At 35.8% G+C, this 17,080-nt stretch overlaps 1 protein-coding gene across 2 annotated transcripts in view; it reads right to left on the bottom strand.

Moving 5' to 3' along the window:
* Positions 1-17,080, bottom strand: part of TRAPPC10 (trafficking protein particle complex subunit 10) — a 44,449-nt gene that overhangs the window by 7,032 nt on the left and 20,337 nt on the right. For both annotated transcript variants that reach the window (XM_075519778.1, XM_075519769.1), the window contains exons 9-17: positions 15,707-15,821; positions 14,448-14,524; positions 11,652-11,743; positions 10,938-11,078; positions 8,714-8,826; positions 7,104-7,618; positions 3,566-3,707; positions 2,276-2,434; positions 891-1,120 (exon numbers count right to left, since the gene is read on the bottom strand). In XM_075519778.1, coding sequence (XP_075375893.1) covers positions 891-1,120; positions 2,276-2,434; positions 3,566-3,707; positions 7,104-7,618; positions 8,714-8,826; positions 10,938-11,078; positions 11,652-11,743; positions 14,448-14,524; positions 15,707-15,821 — 1,584 coding nt within the window. The remainder of the gene's footprint in view (positions 1-890; positions 1,121-2,275; positions 2,435-3,565; positions 3,708-7,103; positions 7,619-8,713; positions 8,827-10,937; positions 11,079-11,651; positions 11,744-14,447; positions 14,525-15,706; positions 15,822-17,080) is intronic.

Genomic DNA, 17,080 nt, shown 5'->3' with positions numbered 1-17,080 from the left:
TCTAGTAAAAGGTCAATATCAAATAAACTGCTGTAAGATCTATTACTGAAATGTCTTTATAATACTTTACTATATTAAATACAAGTTCAAAATATTTTTTTAAATGTATTTAATGTATATTTGTTTTAACTTGAAGCAGCACATTTAACTGAAGAATTTCTCCTGAAGTGAATGCTGCCATCCTTCCAGCTGTAAAGCATATATACTTAACAACATATTTTTAAATGCAGAGGAAAAAAAAAAAAAAAAATCTTTTGTCACACCACATTTTAGCAATGCTAGTCTATAGCTATTCCTTTTTACCCAACTTTTTACACACAAGGATACATGGCAGCACACTTGGTCAATTTTAACAAGGAGTAACACTGTGAAAAGTGATTGTTTCAAGATCATTTTGCTGTCAGCTGGAGAGCTTTTCATTCACCCTTCATAATGAAAATTAAGAGGAAAAGTTACCTTCAACTAAGTAACACATCAGCTTGAAATACTACAGTGTCAAGTACCTCAACACAGCATACAGATTCTTTGCAAGTGGAAGAAATACCTTTCCTATGAGTCAGAAGGGAGACTTTAAAGATCACCATGCCACCTTTTACAAAGACATGAGTATCCTTCATCCTATATAAACTGCGAGTGTTAGAACATTAAAACTCAGATTACTAGCCAGTGGAACAGCTGGCAATATAGTAGACAGAGTGTATATTTCTACTTATATTTATGTTTTCTTTACATTTATAAAATTTGCTATGATTTTTGCATGTACGTCTTTTAAGGAAAATTAGTTCAGGGCAAGCAGGTTCCATCCCCCATAACCACCACTTCTATTTTGTGATGTGTATGCCCCTGTGATCGAATAGATTTCATAATAAAAACGTTAAATTACATCTTACTTTTTGGTCAACAGTAGCCATGCAGTTGTCCTGTTTCTGCTTCTCTTTGTTTTTTCTGTGAACTTCTTTATTTGTAGTATTTTCTTTCTCCACTGCAGATTCTGTGGCTGACGGCAAATACATGACTTCTAGTTCAAATTCAATCACATGATATGCAGGAGCTACTGGCAAACTGATGCTTGTGATCTTTTCAGAAGACTGAATCCTTAATGATGATTCTGAGATCTTTTCTATAGTTGTGTAGAATGGGGAAAAAAGTAATTTTAAAACATGTTCATCCCTTCCCAATTTTCATTTTAATCTGTAAGTAAGTAATGAAACTAGCCTAAAAAGCTAAGTGTCATAGAAAAATACGTGGTGCCATAACCATTTCCTAGCAAGACCTTCATGTCTGCAAAAACAGCAACGAGAAACCATGTTATATAACTCCACGGTAACCTCTTCAAATGAGCTATAATCCACACATCTTAAATACCACTGCTGTTCATAACTTGCCAATAGTAACGCTCTACACTTCTTAAACTGCAGGAAGGTAACCACCACATTCCATGTAGTAGCCCCTTCCAATGTTCACGAAAGAACTAAGAGGACAATTTGATAACAAGCTTCAAACTAGCTAAAGAGCTACTTCAATCCAATCATATGACACCTATTGAAGTTTTTACGGTGTCCTGCACCTCCTTAGTCTCATAATTTCACTTCAAGCAAACTCACAACTTACTGAATACACATGCGTCAGTATTCTTGGTCACCATTCATCATCTATCTTTAAAATACTACACACGGGGTGTTTCTGTATAGTCTATCTTAATCTTAATTTCATCAAGTCCGTTACGACTGTTCTTCCCATTTATGTAAAAGTTGCTTGTGTGAGCAACTGAGGACACTACACAGTACTTATGCTCAGAAAAAAAAGGAACTAGGATGTCATCTGTTTAAATGAAACACCAGCGAAGGGAAACGCTCCATTTATATAGAGCACTACGTAAAAACCTACTTACAACTACTTCACAATAAAAATGGTCTAGTCAAAATAGAGCCCGTGTTGTACTAAAAGATCACCATGGTTCTCTTGGAAATCATGAGAGATGCTCACTTCAGCAGCAGACTTCAGCAGCAGTTTCACTATGCCTACTGAATTTCATCAATGAAAGTAAAAGTTGTCCAGCTATGTTTGCTGAAAAGTTCATACTACTACTTTGAGGGTGAAAGTTTAAGACCTTTCTTGCACTGAAGTACTCAGTTGCAAGTCCCTAGAATTGTTCTTAATAACTACTATTGAAAAAGACAGCGTCAGTGTGCTTAATACTGTAAGTACAGGTTTATTTCAGGATTACTGAATTTTCAGCCATCTAAAGATTATTAATTTTTACTTCATTGCTTACCTCTGGTGTTGGAATAGATCACTGCCTTGCTCTCCGGATGGTACAGAATAGGCATGGCATCTGCATTACTGAGCTGCAAAGTATCCCCATTCTTCATGGTGTAGTGACCAGTAGTCACTGTGAATTTCACCTTCTGGGGAATGCCAGCCAAAAGGCTATCTGAAGAAGAAAGCAGAAATTGTTAACAGATTCCAGTACTCATGAGCAGATGGTTACAATGCACTGCTAAGGCTTGTTAGCAATATTCCCAGACAATTTGTCACACATGTTAGGGTAACTTAAAAGTGCGGGGTTTTGGTGTTATGCAACACATTAAACCTAGTTCAGATACATCGGTGTGGAGAAACCGGTTGTTTCAACTTAAGTGATCAAAACCACCGTTTCTTAGATGGTTTAGACTAGCTGGCTCACATACTGCGTAGCTCTGGCAGCACACAATTCAGTGAAATATAATAATCCCAAAGAATTTACTAAGCTTTTTGTTAAATTCTCCAGGTTGTAGACAGCTTTATAGTTTTGCACACATGATGCCAGTCATACCCACATGTTGTATTTACATAATCAGGATAACAAGAATGCCGGTATGCACACAGACTCTCAAATATCTGAATCACAACCATCAATTTCATAGGGGTAGCTAATTTGATTAATGGCCAATATGCCTGTCCTTCCTTTGCCACACACTGCAACCCCTACAACTGGAATGATACCACAAAATGCGTATTAACTCCTCAACTGCCTCAGTTAATAGCCTGAAAACAAAATCATTATTAACTTCCATTTATAAACTTTGATAAATTCTACAAGTAATGCTCAGCCTACCGTGAAACCAATGGATGTATTCAGTATTAAATTTTAATAGTTTATATTATCACTTCTAGTAGAGAATCCCAGTTCTTACGCATTTTTCGTAAATACCAAAGAGACTGCAGCGTCACAGAACTAACCAATAAGGAGCTCAGTCAATTACAAATTTAAATATTCACTTCTCCTAATCAGTATGGCAGCTCAAATCATACCTGATATTTAAGTGACACTGCACGTTAAAATTCATGTTCAAAAGTGACACCACGTGTTTCAGAGCCAAGCACTGGAATTAGTTGTTGAAAACTAGCCATCATTGACAGAGCACACGATGGATAATTTGAAAAGTGAGATTATTTTAGACTCAAAATTAAGAGCAAGGCCAAAAAAACCTGAGTAATAGTCAAGCCAGAAGATGCTTTATCTAGTCCCACGAGAGTACAACAGAAATCCGCAAAACAACTTCAGCACAGCAACTGTACCTACCAGTTATTGGTTCCACTTTTAGCTGGGGCTCCTGAGAATATACATCATACTGCACAATTGGGTAAATATGAAGAAGGACAAACTGTACTTTCCCCACTGAAGTGCACAGTTGCCTGAGCGTGTATGTCCCAGGTTCTTTGGCCTTTGAAGAAAACATTTGAATGGATTTTTCAATTTAGGAAATATTTCTGGAACAAACCCTCTACTAAAGAACAGCATGTTTTCAGCTCATTTTTATCAGATACTTTGCATTTGTAAATTAAAACGACAGAGTTGTTCTCTGAGTAAGTGACAAGATTTTCACAAAGGAGCACTTTTTGCCCCATTAAGATAGAAGCTCTAGAGTGCTGGCTGGTTCAAGAAAAAACATCATAAGTAACAAGTACCAATAATTAGAATAACTAATATAGTAGCTATGCTGTCAAATTGTTATTTTGGGGTGCTTGGGGTTAGTTGTTCCCCCCCCCCCCGCAAGTGCCACATACATTAAAATATAATTATATTTATTAAGTACTGAAATGATATTTAGCAAGCAGTGAAGTGCTTATTTGGCTAACATTCATAAAATCCTACAACATTTATATAAGGCACAGCTTTGAGTCTAAGCTATCGATTTCACACCCTCCCCACCCCACACCCTGTGTGAATGCTTACAAAAAAGCAATACATACATATTTCATTTCAAACTCTTCCCTCACCCTGAATAATGGGATTCTGGATGTTTTTCGATAACATTATAAAAAGCAAGTCTGTAACATCTGCTAGTATATTTATTCTTAATTCTATTTGCTCTTAGCTACTACTGCTAGGGAATGGGAAATGTTTTCTTTTTCCATATGCCATTTTACCAAGTGTAATAGATAAATATTGATGATGGGTATAATTAAATCTAAAGAATAAGATTAGAAGTTATGGAGAAAAGCTGTAACAACTTAACATTCAAACCTCACTTACACAGTTATTTACAAAGCAAATCCTGACTGAAATTCAGTATTATGCATTTTGACATTAAAGTCACTAAATTTTATCCCTTGAATACTTTATAAACAGAAAAGCATGAGTAAAGTCTTTCATAATATATCCATACTTTAAACCTCAACATGGGATGGGAATATTGGTCTGAAGAATTTAGATAATGCTTTCTGATCTCTTTTAAAGCTTAAAAAAAAGGATTCACACTGAGCAGCCTTTGCATGCAAAGTTCTTCCAATAAAGCAAGGTTGGGAAAATAGGAAAGTTATAAGCGTAAGGTTGTCCATCCTTCAATAGCCACCAGAAGCATGCAGAACAAGGCAAACTGAAAGCAGAGCTGTATCTAGCTTTTTATCCGTATCTCTTCTTCCGTGGTTTCAGATTGCTTCCTGATGCCACTAAGCCAAAATGCCTGCTCAGAACAGTCTCTAACAGCTTTCTTCTAGTAAGGCTCCTTCACCTGAAATCCAATTCTACATACATGTTAATTTATTTTACAGAAAACTACATTTGCAGCCACCAAGACCTCTGACATCTCCAAATCCCATTAACTTTTACTGATCCTTTGAAAGAATGAGAAACCTAAAAAATTAGATCAGTAATTAGTTCAAATGACACTATTGCCATTTCACATTGTATCCTCAGGGACTTTAACTCAACTTCCATCTTGAGATACCTGTTATCCACACAGGTTCTACAATGTGCGTGTGCGCATGTATCAAGCACATCTCTCTAGTGCTTTCTGCCCCAGTGCTGAAGGAATGGAAAGGCAGAGTATGTAAGACTATAGAAAACTTCACTCTAAACAAAGTTCTACAACAAGATAGAAATTAACAATTAAAAAAAGGGAAAAAAAAAAAAGGAGAAAGTTAAAATCTCAGGTGTGGAGCACCTAAAATATGCTAAGAATGCTAAAGAAACCTCCTGGCCAGCTCTGTCTAGCTATCAATTTTTAGTCATCAAAAGCAGATATGTAGATTATTTTAAAATTAGTTTTAAAAAGGGGACCAAAAAGGGACCAAAGCTAATTTAAACCAATTAGAAAATGGCAAAGCTAGCAGGCATATATACCATATGTGACTGCAGAACACTTTCTCTCTTCATAGCATCCATATCCTTTCCAATATACAGGCTGGATAATGCTCAGAAAATGAAGCAGCTACGAAACACCTGTTGCATTCCCCATTGTGCTGCCCCATCTCTTGTTAATCATTCAGATGCTGCACTGAATTTCTCAGCATTTTCTCACTCAAATTTTCCCTACTCTGATGTTCATTATTGTAGCATTGAACTCTACTAAATACTTCCCTACGAAGGGTTATAGAGGTGGGCAGGGATACAGAACATATTTAAAAAGAAACCCAAAGAACAGAACAACATGATAATTGAGGCCAGAAGCTCCTACTCCTAGAATGCCAAACAGATGGTGAAGTCTCACTTTTGAAAATGCTTGGCATTTCACTTCCCGGGACTGAGTCGGCAGGTAAATGCCTTTCACCATTTCATTAAAACAAGCAAACAAATCACAGATCAGCAAAGTACAAGGCCACAGAATGAGTGGCCGTTAAACAAACAAACAAACAAACAAACCACCAAAAAAACCCCACCACCACACCCAACCAACCAGCAGGATTGGTACTCAAGGCCTGCTGATTTCCAATTACTATGCATCTAATAGTAATGCAACATGAACAGAAGTGATAAGCACTATTGTCCTTAAATATTTCAGCAATTACTGGGAGTACTTAGCTTACTGGGGGAGGAATGGGAGGAAAAAAAAGCATTACTCCAAGTATTAAGCTGACTGAGAGTATATGTATAAATCGGGAATTGACAGAGTTTCATATACAACACTACACGGCAGAAGCAGGACTGTAATCCATTTTCTGAGGACGGCATTTAGATGGTGACACTATTTTCACAGGTGTTTACTCATGCAAATTTAGTCTTCCTGTAGCAGAGAATCCTTATGTTCTTGTCTCCTCATTCCTTATGTGATTAAGATGAATAATGCGGGCTATTTTAATTCTGACATCTTCTAAATTCAAATATTTGAAGCTGACCTTAACTTTGTCATACTTCTTGCAGGTAGGTTTACTACATCCACTAAGTGAAAAAACACTCTACCACCCTCCACAGTGAAGAACAGGCTATCAACCAAATGTAACCACACAGTCACTTACTAAGGGCTAGAAAATGCATTCCCATCAAAATTTTTAAACATTATTCTCCATGAGCTCAACGGGGAAGGCAGACTTCATGAGCAGTACATTATCTTGCATATGAATTTATCAGTTTAATTTTTGGCAGCAATAATCAAGATGTTTAAAGTAAGTTTTGGAAGGCTGACTCAAATGATTGCAAATAGGAGAGTCACCTGTACATTTTGGCACAAACACAACAGCCTTCTTTCAAGGGAAATTAAGGTCTAGAACAACAAAAGGAAAGCCACAAGGGGAATGGCATCACCCAAGCTGTACCACTTGCCAGCAGTATGCTCTTCCTCAGCCAGCACTTTTAGTTCTTCTTTCATGAGTGCTACATTCACTCAACTATAAAAACGTACCTGAGTATTGAATGTTATTTTATTGACCCCTGGTTCCAGTATTAAGTTGTGGCATTTCAACGCATGACCCCCATCTTCTAAAGTCACCCCTGAGGGCATATCCAGTGAACTGCTGCTCTCTTGCCTTCGTAGTAGCATGTGCGCATTTTTGCAGATAATTCCTGCTGTGTTCAAAGAGTTATCTGAGGGACTCCGTTCATACATTTCATATAGCTCCAGTGCTGGCAAGTTGTTTCTTGACAAAGGAAAGCCTGCAACTTCATTTGGAAAGCTGATAACACCACTGGAAGTTTTGTGCTTAGTGAGCCATTCAGCTGTTTTTCTGTAACTATTTTTTTCAATGCTGAAGTGAACATGGATGGCAATCTGATCCACTTGGACAGGGATGGGCATTTGGCTCAGCAAAGTCAACTCAATAGACAACTTTCCACCCACATGGACAACAGCGTTTGGAGGGTCAAAATGTAGAGTTTTCAGTTGCGCAAAGGAGTGCATAGGCAATATAACCTTTTGACCTGGAAAGATAAAAACAGGGATTTTATTCTTCTCCAGTGCTGCCAGAGATCAGCAAATCTTTTCTCTTAAAAATTTAACCCCTAGAATTAAATGGATCAACAACTTTTCACTATGAATCCTTTCACAACAAATCAATACTTTCATATTTTAGTTTTATCTTGCATAGAAATGAGACTTAAAGATGCTGAGATTTGTTTTCTAACAGTTACATCTACTACAATTTTAGTACTCAGGCTATTAAAGACAATTAAATTAAGAGATAGTGTCTAAGCAGAAGTTTAACATTTCACTACTACATAAAGTGTTCCAGATGAACACAGTAGCATAAAGTGACAAAATTCCCAGAGCGCATACATTAAGAGCAAGTACAAGTTTAAGAAACTAATGATCAGACTGGTGCCTTGAGCCATCAGCTTTACCATACAAGGGTTTTTCATTCTCTTTTCTAGATTCCAAAAACCAATACTGAGGCAGTACCAAAACTTAATTAAGAAGCAAATCTAAGATAACATATTACTAATGGTACATCCATTCATCAAGAAAAACTTGAATGAATGACAGAAAATGAACAGTCTTCAGATCTACAGGAAGTATTGCGTATGAATTTGAATTATGATAAATATCTGAGGACAAGGTATTACTGAAGCAGCAGGAAGAATAAAGAGAAGAGGTAGAATGGTCAAAACAATAAGCTGCAAGTGGATGGGAATAGATGCAACATCAAAACCAAAGAATTATCATCACAGAGCTGCCATCTGCATGCCAGCAACGTAGAGACAAAGATAAGTTAGGAATTGAACAAACCCAACACAAGATAAATTATGAGCTGTCAAAGCAGAGAAACAGATAAGTGAAGGAAAACAAAGACTTTCTAATATTCAGGATGAAAATGTTAATTACCCTTTCATCTTTGACTATTCTTAATTATTGTGGAAGTGTTATAAATGTTCTGGAGATGACAAGAAAAGAACCACGTTGGTTTAGAAGTTATACACAAGGTAATGAAAACAATCAGAAAAAGCCTTCCAATCTACTTTTAGGGAAAGATCAGATTAGAGCAGCTTAAGTTTTAAGTATTTCAGAACCAGACTTACCTTGCTTCTCTGCTTGCTGATTGGCAAAATCTAGTATTTCTTGGCAAAAGCTTTTGCGTTCATCTTCTGTTAAGTGATTATCACCAGCTAAAAGGCTGCTTGTTTGAAGATAACTAACAAAGTTAAGGAAACATGAGGTAGAAACCTACAACATTCAGATATTTGACTGAAAACGAGAGAGTTCAAGTAGTGCTTTTCTAATCTTTTAATATAAGTCCTGCTTTTATCATCACCACACTCTTCCATTAGAAGGGTAACAATGGAAGATTTACTATCATCTGATAATATTGCAGAATCTCTACTTTTTGCAGACCTGCTAAAATATGATCCATTATTAATCTGTGCAATCTTCCCCACGTAAAAAGATCAGTGAGCACAGAAAATTCATTATTTGACAACAGATAAATGCAGCATGCAAGTTAAAGACCCAGTGTGTTGCATTACACTGCCCAACGTTTAGAACTAAATAACTTGAGTATTGGATTATATTCCAATTTACTTGGCTGAGAATCTGCCAGCTCTTACAGCATCACTTATCATAACTAAGTCATAAGACATTCTTTATACTTTTGAGTGCTGGGGATACAAATGCTCATTTAAGTATTTAGCTAAGACCTCAATATTAGTGGCTCAGATTCTTTAAGAGCATTTGCACTGAAGCAAAAAAATTTAAGTGTTTAAAAGAGATGTAAGAATTTTCAAAGGAGGCAGACATTTACAAAGTCTAAGTCTAGTTCTAAAAAAAACCAAACAAAAACAACAAAAAAAGAACAAAACCCAAAATACACTACAAATCTGAATTTAGCTCAACTGATTTTCAGCTACAGTAAAGATTCCTAGTACGGTCACTTAGAGACTAAAATATGAGCTTCTTAGGCAAAGAAAAAAATAAAACAAACTCCAACAACTTCAAAAAAAGCTAGAAGGACCATTCAAAAACAAAGCTCTCTTTCCTTGCAATTTCCACAAGAGCTGTCCTGCAGAAAGTACTCTGTTCAGCTAACCACCCTTAGTCTGGAACACCTAGAGGAATTCCATTTATAACTATGGCACCAATGAAAGCAGTACCCTTCCCCCAAAACACAAAAAAATAATTTGCCATTTTGCTATAGTACATAATATCTCGCACACAGCACAACAGTTCAGATTAGAACCAAGCTACTTAATTTAGCTACCAAATTTAGGCAACAACATATGAGGCTAAAATGAGAAGCATAATTCAGATTGTGCTGTTTCTAATGCCAAAAAGAATACAACAAAACACCCAAGGCCAGTCAGTAGACTTTTCCACACACACACACACACACACCTCTTACCTTGAAAGTAGCAACAGTACAGCAACACAGACAGATTTAATATTTAAACAAATACAGTTGTAGCACATAGAGTTGGTGTGTGAAAATAATGCAGAGTATCAAAGTGAAGAATTTGAAGCCTGTCAAACATTAGGATTGGGCCAAATCATTCTCTCAAAGTATTACTCAGCATTTATGTGGCATTTACAGAGAAGATTTCATTCACACATTGAAGACTGAGCTTTTATACAACTTAAAAGCAAACAACTCCCACTCCCCTTCTGAAGCAGAGATCAAAGCCAGAAATAAATAAATAAATAAAATAATAATAGCAAAAAATATTAAAACACCACACACCACACCAAAGCCACAAGATTTTCATCTTCCAAGCCTCTGTTTTAACTTTTGGGAAAAGTCACCATTGCAATACCAGAAGACTCCTTGCCAGGTCAGATACAGGAAAAAGGTGGTAGCAGTTATAGAAAGCCCAGAAATTAAGCTCCTTAATATAGGAAGACACTATAATGCCATATTTACCAAATGAAAAAACAGTACCACATAAAAACTTTCATAATGATGAAGTACAAACAGAATCATAAAAAACCTCTATGGTACCTGCTGAACTAATGACAAACTTCACACTATCCATGTTGCACCACTCTCTAGAGCCTAGACATATGTAAAACGGAGAGTAACCACCATATGCAAAAGGTTTTAAGTGAACCAGATGTTAAAAAAATAAAAATGAAAAAAATAAATAACCCAACCCTCCCCAAATAAACAGCAACAATGGAAACAAGAAATAGCTCCACCGTCTGATGTTTGGCAGTCTCTACTGTTAAATAAAAGTTAGAGATATGTCAGAAAAATAATCAGAACTATCATTTTCTCTGGTCTTGATTTTTCTGGCTCCACCTTTTAGAGGATACTTTTCTATTTGCCCAAGGTGTTTCTGACATTCAGCTAACTGTTTTCTTGTATGTGTGACAAGCAATGCCCAGCCCTCAGCAAGGTAAGTTTTCAGTGCTCCTTGAAGATAGACCTCTGCCTTCTGTGGACCCTTCTTCCTCCTTTAAAAATAAATGAGTACAGAGGGATATAAGAACCTTTGCAGCCATGAAAACTCTCTACACATTTTCAAGAAGTGGTGATGGGAGAGGAACATTGCATGTGAATGCAGAACAAGATGCAGTGAACCATTATGCTCTTTATTTTGTTGGTAACAGATCAACATATTGGCCTACCTTTATGTGATTCACTTAAGCAAGCAGAACTGCAATTAGTGTAAATATACCATGTCAATGAAAGGCTTCATATACAGATCTATCCCAAGTCAGAGCAAGTGAGGTGAAGCTACCTCCCACAAATGTGACAAAAGCCATCTCAAGCTTCTGACAGTTAACTAAAAATATGCTTACTCAACAATTTTAAGGCAGGAAAATGTTTCAATGAAAATATCATTTTATCACTACACAGCAGTTCCATGGTAGTCTTTAAACCTAACATTATTCCCTCAGGTGAAAATTTAAGTTAATTTAGTATACACTAAAAAGTCCCTTTTTACATACAGCGTATTTTCCTCAAGGATTATATTCAAACTTTTCAAAGCTAAAGCATTTAAGACATTTTAAACATTCATTTACATATAAAACTCTGCCAAGTCCTTTCCCACAAGCTTAGCTGAGCGAATTCTTCCAATATTTGTGTACATTTCAATGGTGGCATGGGACAGATCCTGTTTAAAAGAAAAGAAACTATTATAAGCTTTATATATTTTTAGTAGCTATATGGTATTTCACACAAACTCATAGCCAGTAACCAAGTTACTACAACAAAATGACCAGAATAAGTCACTTTTTAATTTCCCCTTGCCCCCAGCACACAATATAGAGCAGTTTGTAACAGGTCATCTTCACTTTTTCTACAGTTGGTCATTATCCCATAGCTGTGTTATACACAGCATAAGAAAAAAGCCTATTAAAATTCAGATAAGGCAACTCAAAACCACCAAAATAATAGATGTGATGCAGTTTCAAGCACTTTACACTTGAATCCTCCTGCCTTTTTGTGAAAGCACCTATTTCTCAGTGACTATATGCTATTAGATTATCATTGAAGGATTGTGTAGTGCATCATTCCAGGATACACCACAGCGTAACATATTCAGAACAGTATTAGAGCTTGCCTCAGAGACTCACAACCGATACTTCAAAACGAAATCAATTACATACAGAACATGGTACATGATTCTTTCACTAAAGCTGCACATAATATCATCAAGTATACGAAAGTTTGCAGTACGTAAACATACAATTAAATGCAAAATGCTAAGTTACAATTTGAATAAGTATTTTTGCAAGAGTGCCTTAAAGGAATTTTGCTTGAAGCTATGCAATCCCAAATTGAAGTTTCTCGATCATCGTTAAGCTTAATTTCCAATGCAGCCATGGTGTTTACATGTCACCTTCCTCACCTTGCTCTAAGCTTGTAATAACAGCGACAAATGTTTCTCACAAAATTAGCAGTTACAACACACACTGTATACCACCAAACTTTTTTGTCAAGTATGTAACCACCTCTGGCCAGATACATAAAAACATTTCACATCATATTTACAAACCAGCAGCCTCTTCTGACTGTCAGCAATCTTCCACAGAAGCTCATTCTCCTTCACTGAGTGTATTAACTACTACTCTATCCTTCAAAACAAATTGCTTAAGAGCTTCCAACTGCCTAAATATTTTGCAGAGTATCTGTCAGGAAGCATCTATTCCTATGGGGCAGGAAAATGACCTAAAATGAGCTCCCAAAGCCATGTTAGGCCATTTTTGATGTTTCTTATGGAGAGCCTAGAAAAATCACTTCTTTCTTTATTTAAGAACGCACAACAACATCCTACAATAAACTAAGTGATGGCTCCTTAACAGATCAGTATAACCAGAGAGGTCTTAGACACCAGCTACACATACAAATGAAAAGCTATGTTCCCCCAAAATTAAGGTGCAAGCCAACATGCTTGTAGAAGATCTGACAGTCTTACAAAAGATTCTGAAGTTGTTGCATGAGACTAGCCATTGAGTGAGAACAAAGCCTTTTCTGGTAATAAAAGTTCATCACTTCTTGCTCTCAACATGTCTGAAAAGCTGAATTTTACTTTCCAGACTCATTAAAATTTTAAATACAAATAAATTATCTTAGCTGTGTCTGGAAATTTTAACTAATTCTATGTTCTTCTCCACTGAATAAATGGATAAAATATGGGTATATATAAATTGTATATATTTATGTGACATCTACATAGAAAACAATCTTTTATATTGTGTCTGATATCTGAATTTCTGTTGCATAGAAGTGCAGTCAGAAATACAAACAGGAATGACAATTCTTTCATTGGCAAACTCTGCAGATCCAACTTAAGTTTCCTAAATTTAGGAAGATACTGCTGAATTCAGCAGAGATCTTCAAGTGCAAGTTGGAACTGAGTATGTAAGAGCAGCTAGCAATTCTGAAGATTTTAGTTTCAGTCCAGCTATCCAACTAGTCTTACAAAGAAATGAAGTATAAAAATGAAACCTGGTATCTTCAGGAGAAATCTTTTGAGACTTTTTCTTTCAGTAAAACCTTGCAAAAATAAGTAGCACCTAGTTTTCAGATTTAAAAAAAAAGTTGCTTAGTTTTCCTCCAACTTTTCCCCAGAAAACTTTAACAGCAGTACTGCAAATATAAGAAATTTCAGAGGAAAAATATTTAAGGAAAAAAAACACAAAACAAAACAACCCCCCCCAAACCAAACACACTCTTGTGACAGTCAATGCTTTTTTGTTTTATTTAACAATCTTTTATTAAAAAAAGAAAACAAACCAGAAGATCATTACAATGTCTCCTCAATAAGGGAGCTGTCAGGAAATAAACATGCATATTAAAGCATGATGAGAATTCTAATGTTTCAATCTATGCCAGCTCCAACCCTGTTATCCACAGATGTCCCACAGTTTATATAAAAAATTCAACAGTATAACTTAAACCATGTAACACTCATCACAAGATGCAAGTCTAAACCATTCAAAAGGAAGCTACATTCACACATCAACATTCTTCTGGGGAAGATTAAATTAATTCTGAATTCAGGATAGCAGAATATGATAGCCATGACATGGGCTTTTTTAATAACTAAGTATACATACTTACAGATAATAACCTCCAACTCATAACTGTAAATATCAAAGTTAATCCAAATATTTGAAACTTGGGGCCCATACAGGGTTCAAGTTGTAAAACAAATCAGCCTCGCTGTGTTCAGTCTGTAAGCAATAACCTTTGATACCAAAATACAGATTTATGTTCTCAATGTTATCTTCTCAGGTTTGCAAATTTTGACCCTATTCAATCTATAATGTTAACACACAAACCTAATTCAAATAACCAAAACTCATACTTACTAAGTAGTGTTTTTCAAAAGCTTCTACAGATGATAAGGCCTCTTTAAGTTTCTTATAAGGGCTCTGCGATGCATTGGCTTTACAAAAAAGCAGAACAAGAGGTGTCACTTACAAATCCATTCTTATTTTAATAACATCCCCCCACCACCACTTTTTCCTTCAGTAGAAAGTGGAAAGAAAACTAATTTTATGTGGGAAACGTCACTAACACTTAGAGACAGATCATGAGTTTCTTCCCCAGGCTCTAAAATAAGATCAAGAAAGGCTGTTTCACAACTCTCTGTGTGTGCATGCCCATGTGAGTGATGTTCAGGGTAGCAGGGTAAAGGCAAACAGCAACATAGTAACTGTACTAACTTCTCCACGCAGTATTTCATAACATTTATTCAACCTAGAAACACACACAATTGTACTTAAATACCATATTGTGCCAAGAGCAACATTCTCACAACTCCTCAATGCTAGATTTATAAATCGGCATGACAGAAGTATACTGTAATTTAAAGACATTTTACTACTTTAAACAGTGTATTTCAAAGGAAAATGGTTAGCAAGACCAAGTTTTTTTCTGAAGTATCTTGCTCAATTTAGAAGTCTTTACCAGACCAAATACATGTCAGCATTTCTAGAAGAAAAAAGCCCCCATTTTAAATAAATACAACAGGCACGATAGCACTGAATTAAGAATCATACATCATCGTACCTGCAAGAGCAAGTGAAGCATCAGCCTGTCAGCTAATGCTTCAAAGATACTAATCGTTCTAGCATATTTAACATCTGAAAGCTTCTTCCCTTCATAAATATCTTTGTGAGTGATAAAATCCACAAGGAGTAAATAAATTTGATTGTTCAGCCACTCAAATAATATCACTTCAACTCAAATAATATCACTTTGTAGCTCCAGTTGCAGGTTACCTATTTGCATCAGGATGCTCCATTTCTTTTTCAAATAATTTTATTTTTAATACTTGTCTGAAAGTATTAAAAACTTTATTCAAAACCAGTACTGTTCAAGACTTTACCTAAATGCTAGTAAGTGGAGCATTAATGTAAAAACTTCTACTTGCAACAGTAAGGAGATGCATTGATAATCTAAAGTACTAGACACACATTAAAAGAACTCGTAAGAGATAATAGAATTTATCAACGTTTATATATATGTAGGGATACTTGGAAAATATTATTACTGATGTATTGATATGCTATGTATTTAAGACAATGTCAGTTATTAGAAAGAATGCGTACATTCCTGGTAATACCTGTTTCAGGGCGTTCTGCTCCCAACCCTGCTAACAGATCAACAGTTCTGTTAAGGTCTTCTGAATTGGGTCCCTTCTCTGACACAAGTCCACACAGATAACCCAGAGATTTTAACTATAAGAGAAACCAGACGCTTGTTTTCAATAGGCTACAAAATCAACACAAAACTCATTTTATTCTATTACATCATTCCTACAATAAAAGACATTTCCACTGATCTCATATTATACTGTTTATAAGATCTGTATTAAAGTTGCTTCATGGGAAGAAAGTAGAGAACCTTTCAAAAGTAACTGTTATTCTCACAGTAGAAATTAATTTTATTAAGAACTAAATTGCATTTAAGTTACTGACTCAAATAACATTGGAACACATGCATAACACCTAATCAGAATAAATCTTTCTGTTTTTCCACATAAACACGGACAAAGCTTGAGATGTTTGGCAGTTATCACCAAAGATCATTTCTAATAACTGTGTCTGTATTTTTGAAAACTATATAAACAAGAAATGCTGGCAATCTCCAGCACACTGATTAGACAAGCCAAAGTATTGTATTCAGGTGAAAACCTTCCTGAAAAAAAGATGATTAGCATAGCTAACTGTGTTAAAACAGTGCCACACAACTACCATAAAACCCCTTCTAGACAGCAGCTGGTATGCTTGATACCCAGGAAGTCAGCAGAGGATACATTCTTAAAGAAGTTCTGTTCTGTTGGTCATTTGGTTAATTCATTTAGAATACCTCAATCAACTACCAAGGTAACTCCGCAAAAGAAAACAGGTCTCAGCTTGTCATATTAATCTACACCATATAAAATGGGGATGGCCATTAACTTTTTTTTTAAATTTCACTTAATTTTATCACTAGTTGCTGAATTTCTTTCATTCAGTCTGTTCCACCTTACTGCTACTCATTATCCTACAATTTTTCCCTTTACCATTTGTGTTAGAACAGCTACGAATGGGAGGAACATTTCCAACTCAGGTACACACCTTCCATAGAAACATGTAAGGAGCATGGGAAGAATCTGATGCACCCATCACCACTTTAAACAATTCTTTGTTTCCTTTATTCTGATCTCCCCTCCCTCCTCCTTTTGTTTAAGCAGTAACCCATCAAGGTGAAATTGTCTTTCTATGCTTTTGTAATAAGGCAAGGACCTCCTGGAGTCAGTTAGAGGATTCTTAAGTCTACTGAAATATGAACAAACTATGATTAAAATAAACAGAAAATATTCTACAGGCTATGCAAACAAGAGGATGAGCTTATGCTAGTCTTCAAAAACATCCACAAAGATCATAGTACACTATTTCAGTAGTTTCTGGAGTTTGTCATCTTTCTAAACTGTTTTTCAACAGTGGAAAGCAGT

This window comes from Mycteria americana, chromosome 1 (genome assembly GCF_035582795.1).
Source record: "Mycteria americana isolate JAX WOST 10 ecotype Jacksonville Zoo and Gardens chromosome 1, USCA_MyAme_1.0, whole genome shotgun sequence".
Taxonomy (NCBI): Eukaryota; Metazoa; Chordata; class Aves; order Ciconiiformes; family Ciconiidae; genus Mycteria; species Mycteria americana.
Note: the sequence above shows the minus strand (reverse complement) of the source record. Positions and strands in the feature narration are given on the sequence as shown.